The sequence below is a fragment of the Elaeis guineensis genome, chromosome 6, assembly GCF_000442705.2.
Source record: "Elaeis guineensis isolate ETL-2024a chromosome 6, EG11, whole genome shotgun sequence".
NCBI classification, from domain to species: Eukaryota; Viridiplantae; Streptophyta; class Magnoliopsida; order Arecales; family Arecaceae; genus Elaeis; species Elaeis guineensis.
In genome coordinates, this window is record NC_025998.2 from 13,853,784 (window position 1) to 13,859,967 (window position 6,184).

General features: G+C 40.8%; 1 protein-coding gene across 1 annotated transcript; it reads left to right on the forward strand.

Moving 5' to 3' along the window:
* The first annotated feature begins 2,359 nt into the window (after positions 1–2,359).
* LOC105047160 (galactinol synthase 1) lies at positions 2,360–5,636 on the forward strand. Its single transcript, XM_010925968.4, has 4 exons — positions 2,360–2,783; positions 3,469–3,789; positions 4,853–4,987; positions 5,105–5,636. Exons 1-4 carry the CDS (start codon positions 2,448–2,450, stop codon positions 5,324–5,326), a joined length of 1,014 nt encoding a protein of 337 aa, XP_010924270.1. The 5' UTR covers positions 2,360–2,447; the 3' UTR covers positions 5,327–5,636.
* Positions 5,637–6,184: the final 548 nt, after the last annotated feature.

Consider the following 6,184-nt stretch of genomic DNA (forward strand, 5'->3'; position numbering starts at 1 on the left):
TCCTTGACCTCTACTCGGCTGTTGTCGTTGGGTCCGATTCTTGGATCACCCCAACGAGAAAAAAAACCCCAAGGAAGGGTAGAAAAAGCGAAGAAGAATTGATTTTTCCATCCATGAATGGACAATGGAAGATTAGTAATAAAGGAAAGGCCTTTTCGGGGGTTGAAGAACCACCACCCTCGGATCTTTGGATGAGGTTGGAGCACAAAGAAAGCTCGAAAAAGGGAAGGATGTGGTATGGTCGGCAACAACCGATACAGCAAAACAAAACTAATTATCAGCCAGACCGAGTTCGGTGCCAACTGAGTCAGACAAAATCCATAACAATCCAAGATATTTTAGATAAATTTCGAAATCGAAAATCGAAGATCCGTCGAAGATCTTCGACGTAGAAGGCCACCTGACCCGAAGGTGGGTTATTCATCCGACCATCGGTCCCAGAGGCGAAAAGTTGAAACTACTCCGGGATACAAAACTGCTCTCGGAGCCGTTCGACATTCAATCTTGAAAGTGAAGAGGACTCCACATCCGGACTTGACTGGGATTCATCAGTCGGATTCTCCGACCGATCTTTTCGAGAAGGAGAGGCTCTAGCCATGAGAACAACTCTAAAGAAAATAGAGACTTTAGAGGAAAGAGGAAAGGACTCGAGAGAAAGAAAAAGTTGACCTGAAGGTTGGAAGTGATAACCTTGGGCGTTGGGGCAACAATCCGACAGAGTCCCAGCAGTAAAAGCAGTGAAAAGTGAAAATTTGGCTGAGAGTGACCCATATATAGGATCTCTCAATGACCGAGATGAGAGCGGTCAAATTAAAGATCCACCAGATGATGACATGTGGTAACATCTAGACCGACCATTGATCGGACGGTTCGATGCACCTGTTCCAGATTGAGCCATGTCACCTCTATCCGTGTGAGTAATTTCGATCCAATAATCTCCGAACACGTGGAATAAATCTACTTGTCAGAATCATATTATTTGATGCCGAATCGACTTCTTGAAACGATGCCTGATACTGACAACTAATACCGAATCATTCGATCAACATAACTGACGACTATACCTGCTAGTATGATAAAATAGCCGATTATCTGTATCTCGAAGAAAATGACGTCAAAATCGAGGCTCGATGTGATAGAACTCTCTTCATCTAGCGTGATAAACCACGTGATAATTTACACGTTGGATCATTTTAGACTTGAGAGTTGGGGGCAACTGTTGGGGTAAACCCACTGATTCCGATTTTAGTCTCCATGACTCCGACTCGACAATTGCCGACCGACCGAACGTATGACTCCAACTTATCGACTCCGATCCGAATATAGCTGACTGACCAAACGCACAACTTCGACGGAGCATCTGTCGAACTGACGACTCCGACTCTTCATCAACCGATTAAACAGATGTCACCGACTAATGACTGGTGACTGACGATACAACAGAATCATCAACTAACGGCCGTGCCTACTACCAACATACAGCCGGCTAATTTACTTAATATGCCATAACTGTCACGAACGATTACCGGTCGCACATCACGGCACCATAATTGAGAAATTAATGATCCATTACATGATTATGGTCCGATAATTTAGTATCATAAAATACGGAACCATATCCGACGATTATAAGAATCTCGTCTATAAAAAGAGGTAAGGAAAACAGGACTGATAAATTACTTCTGGTCAGAATTTTGCTATTCTGAATATTGATATTAACTGTTCATCAATTTTTTCTCTAATTTAAGAATCAAAAGACCTTCTTCAGATATAAATTCGATTAATATGAACATCGATGATAGATGATGAAGAGTTGACCGCAATAGCATCAAAACTTTCATCCAAATTCTCCGTAGGCCCTCTTTTGTCGCAATTCCTCAGCTCCCACTTTAGCCCCGCTGAGGATGCCTCCGTATTACATCCACCAGGTGCATCCGGACCGCGTCAAAGCCCACGGTGGATAACACGCCACGCTACCACTTGCATTTCACCAATTCCCGATTGGGCTTTATCAACCGTGCATATGCTCCGGCATTTGCCCTGGTTCACCTGCTGCTTGCAATAATTTCTCCACTGGGATATAGAAGATCAAATTCAAAGCCCCAACCAACGCTATCTCCGAAACCACGTCACCCTAACAAATCCTTACCGTCCATTCCATCGATCGCGCCTTATCATCAGCCGGTGGCACCTCCTCCATTCGTTTTTACCGAGTCCCCACCACAACCTCACGTTTATCACCAAAACATAAAATAGCAGCAACGCACGCGAGAACCTTCATTTAGATTTCATTTTAGCGTCATTTCATTCCATCTCACTGCCTTTGGAGGTCTATTTAAGGAGCCACAGGTCCCAACCCTAAGAACCCACCAACCAGGGGCTAGCTCTCAGATAAAAAGTCCAGAGTGTAGTCCTATTTAGTTTTAGGACCTTGTAAACTTGGTTCCATGGCCCCCGGTGTCCCTGCTGCCGACGTGCAGATGACGTTAGGAGGGAAGCCAGGGGGCTACTTGGGGTCGAGGAGGGCCTACGTGACGTTCCTGGCCGGCGACGGCGACTATGTGAAGGGGGTGGTGGGGCTGGCCAAGGGGCTGAGGAAGGCGAGAAGTGCGTACCCGCTCGTCGTGGCGGTGCTGCCCGACGTGCCAGTGGCTCACCGCCAGCTGCTTCAGGGACAGGGGTGCATCGTCCGGGAGATCGAGCCCGTGTACCCGCCCGAGAACCACACCCAGTTCGCCATGGCCCACTTTGTCATCAACTACTCCAAGCTACGCATTTGGAACGTGAGTGCTCTTCTTTTGCATGGATCGCTTCTCTGTTAACTCATGCACGTAGTATTAGGTTCTACTTTAGATATTGGGAATTTGGGTCAGTCTTAGTTCTTATTGAAGTAAGTAAGGAAGAACATGGCAGCAGCGTTAACCAAATTAATGACTTGAAGCAAAGATTCTTGCGTCTGTTTCACCCAAAATCTCAGACGCGTTGGATCATCAAGCTGATGATCCAAACAGGAATTTGATTGACCTAGAAAAAATCAACAGATACTAGTATTAGATGGCCGAGCTCTTACTTGTTCTATTTTAGCTGTCACCTATAGATTGTGTTTTTTCAGATGTAGCAAGTTTATTAAAAAAAAAAAAAAATCTGAAAAAGAGTGCTTCCTTTCATTTTATGACTACATCTCATTTAGAGTGAGGCATAGCCTATTGCATACTTTCAAAGTTAATTACCACAGTTTATCTATTGACTAGTACAAATTATCAGTAAAATTGATTGATTACCCTAGTGGAATCATCTAAAATATCTATGTAGATCATTTAGACCATAGTTATTATTTGAATGACACTTATTGATGCATATATATATAACAATTTCGTTTCTAGATTCCTGAAACATATGCGCATCTTTGATACTTGGTATATTTAAATACTGACAGTTGATTTTATTGCGTTAAATTGTTGCATGTAGTTTGAGGAATACAGCAAGATGATCTATCTTGATGCTGATATCCAAGTGTTCGATAACATAGACCACCTCTTTGACATGCCTGATGGCTACTTCTATGCTGTGATGGACTGCTTCTGTGAGCCGATATGGAGCCAAACTCTCCAGTACTCCATTGGCTATTGCCACCAGTGCCCGGACAGGGTCCATTGGCCTGCTGAGATGGGATCTCCTCCTCCACTCTACTTTAATGCCGGCATGTTCGTGTTTGAGCCCAATCCTCTAACCTACGAGAGACTTCTGGATACTCTTAAGATCACACAACCAACCCCCTTTGCGGAGCAGGTGAGCCTTTTGGGCCTTTGGCCATCATCTTCTCAAAGATATTTGTTCTAAGATTCTTGTTCTCAAAAATAACAAATTAAGTGTCAATATATATTCTAAACCACATAAGTAGCTATTTGACCATAATTTGATGAAAGAACAAGTATGTTGGTGAAAAAATATTAAAGATGCTGAAGCTGGAAATGGTTGAAGTGAACCAATCAAAAGAAAATTAAAACTGGTAAAGGAAAATAAAATAAAACATATTTATGTGCAGATGATATGTATAGCTATGCATGATGATATATCTATTACTTTCATTGTTCAGTTAATATCATGATTTTTGATAATGCGGATGAGACCAAAGATTTTGAATTAAGTGATGCAGATGAAAGAAACTTTTATTAGACTATAGGAATAATTAAATTTTTTATGGGGGATTTGCTATGTTAATTTTTTTTTAGTTTTTAAATTATCAAGTGATTTTTTTTAAAGTTATATATAATAATTTCCATATTTGTAAATAGATGATGGTGTTAAAAGCTAATCAACTCTTTGTTTCTTAAGTAAAAGTGGACTAAGCAAAGCTGATCAGATAATCCCCTCTTAGCTGCAATATGTACTGACTAGCAGTAGAATCCCAAATGCTAGTGGTTCTTCTTAGATCCCTAGCCCCATATTCTTGGTCCACTTGTTCTTGATAGAGATAGGACCTACTTGTAAGCCATCGCATGCATTAACCATCTAACCGGACAATCCAAGAATCCTTGGATCATCTAGCCAGACAAACCAGAGGTGGTCCTCTACATTGACAGTATATTATTTTTTGATAAAAACTGACCACATACTATTTGTAAGGTGTAGCTTATTTCTCTTTTTTGTGATGCAACCATCCTTGGAAATTAAGGGTTTAAGAAGGACCATGACAACCATGACAAAGGTGGTAGTGGTTGTGATTGTACCTCCATCTTTGCGATAGTTAATTAACAAACATATAATGAACTGAATGTAACATGAGAGTTAAATAAAGGATACAATCACCTTCGGATGTATCTCACGTCTTTCTCATCTCATCTTTTTGTAGGATTTCTTGAACATGTTCTTTGAGAAAACCTACAGGCCAATCCCTGTTGTTTACAATCTGGTCCTAGCCATGCTGTGGCGCCACCCGGAAAAAGTTGAGCTTGACAAGGTTAAGGTGGTCCACTATTGCGCTGCAGTAAGTCCCTTTGCCATTAATCACCTCTCTCATGCATCAACATGTTACAAAGTATATATATTGCATCGATTATTCATGTCTCTTATCACCATACATTATAAATTCTTGTGCTCTTAGGGTTCAAAGCCATGGAGGTACACTGGGAAAGAAGTTAACATGGATAGGGAGGATATCAAAATGCTTGTGGCTAAATGGTGGGATATCTACAACGACAAGTCACTCGATTTCAAGGCAGAGGATATGGTCATAGAAGGAGAGGCCTTCGCATGGCCTTCACCAATCATGGCAGGCATGGCAGAGCCTACGATTAACTATATCCCTACACCCTCTGCAGCCTGAGTGAGGCTGGGAAAGATGTGTTGGACACGTCCCTATGAGACGTAATATGGCCCATATACATATGGTTTAATTATCGGACAATTATAGATAGTAGGTAACCATCCACTATCTCTAATTATCGCTAAAATAGTTTTCTTGATGGAAGAAAACTAATGAGGTTTTGTTTATCTGACAAGGGTCTCTAGCCTGGCTTGTTTTTTAAGCCTGTGATATGGTGGTTTATGGTTTCTATGGAAGCATAAGTTAGAAGACTCCTTAAAGTCTCTTTGTGGATAGATTTTAATCAAATATTTGAACAATTATGGTTGAAGGTATGCATCACCAATATTATTTTTGCATAAATTATTTCACTTGAGATATTTTCTTACAAGATGAAGAGTGAGTGGATGGAGGGATTTTGAAAGCATGCATGTGAATGTTAACCGTCTATTCCTAGCTCTCCGCTTCTAATCATCTACCTATTTTTAGCGAAAATTGCACTTGGGCAAATAGGGGAAAAAAAAATCATTTGTTCTCTTGAGAAAAATTCTGAGATAATATAGATTTTGATTTTGTGCTTCATGAACTCCACCCCTTCTTATCTTTAAAGTTGCATTGTGTTCACGACTCTGTCAGCAAATACTGACAACAACTATAAATTGTCTAAATGAAAATTACTTGATCTAATCTATCAAATCAAAATTATTTATAAACAGGGAAAAAAAAATGATGCAACATCTTTATTAGTTAAAGAAATTCAGAAGCTTTGCAATGTAAATACATGATGGCATAACATGTTCCATGAAGTCCAGAAATTCCAATCAGAAGAGTCTCTGGTGATCATTTTCTTCATGAAGCGTCTCTGCAGTGTGACAGGCA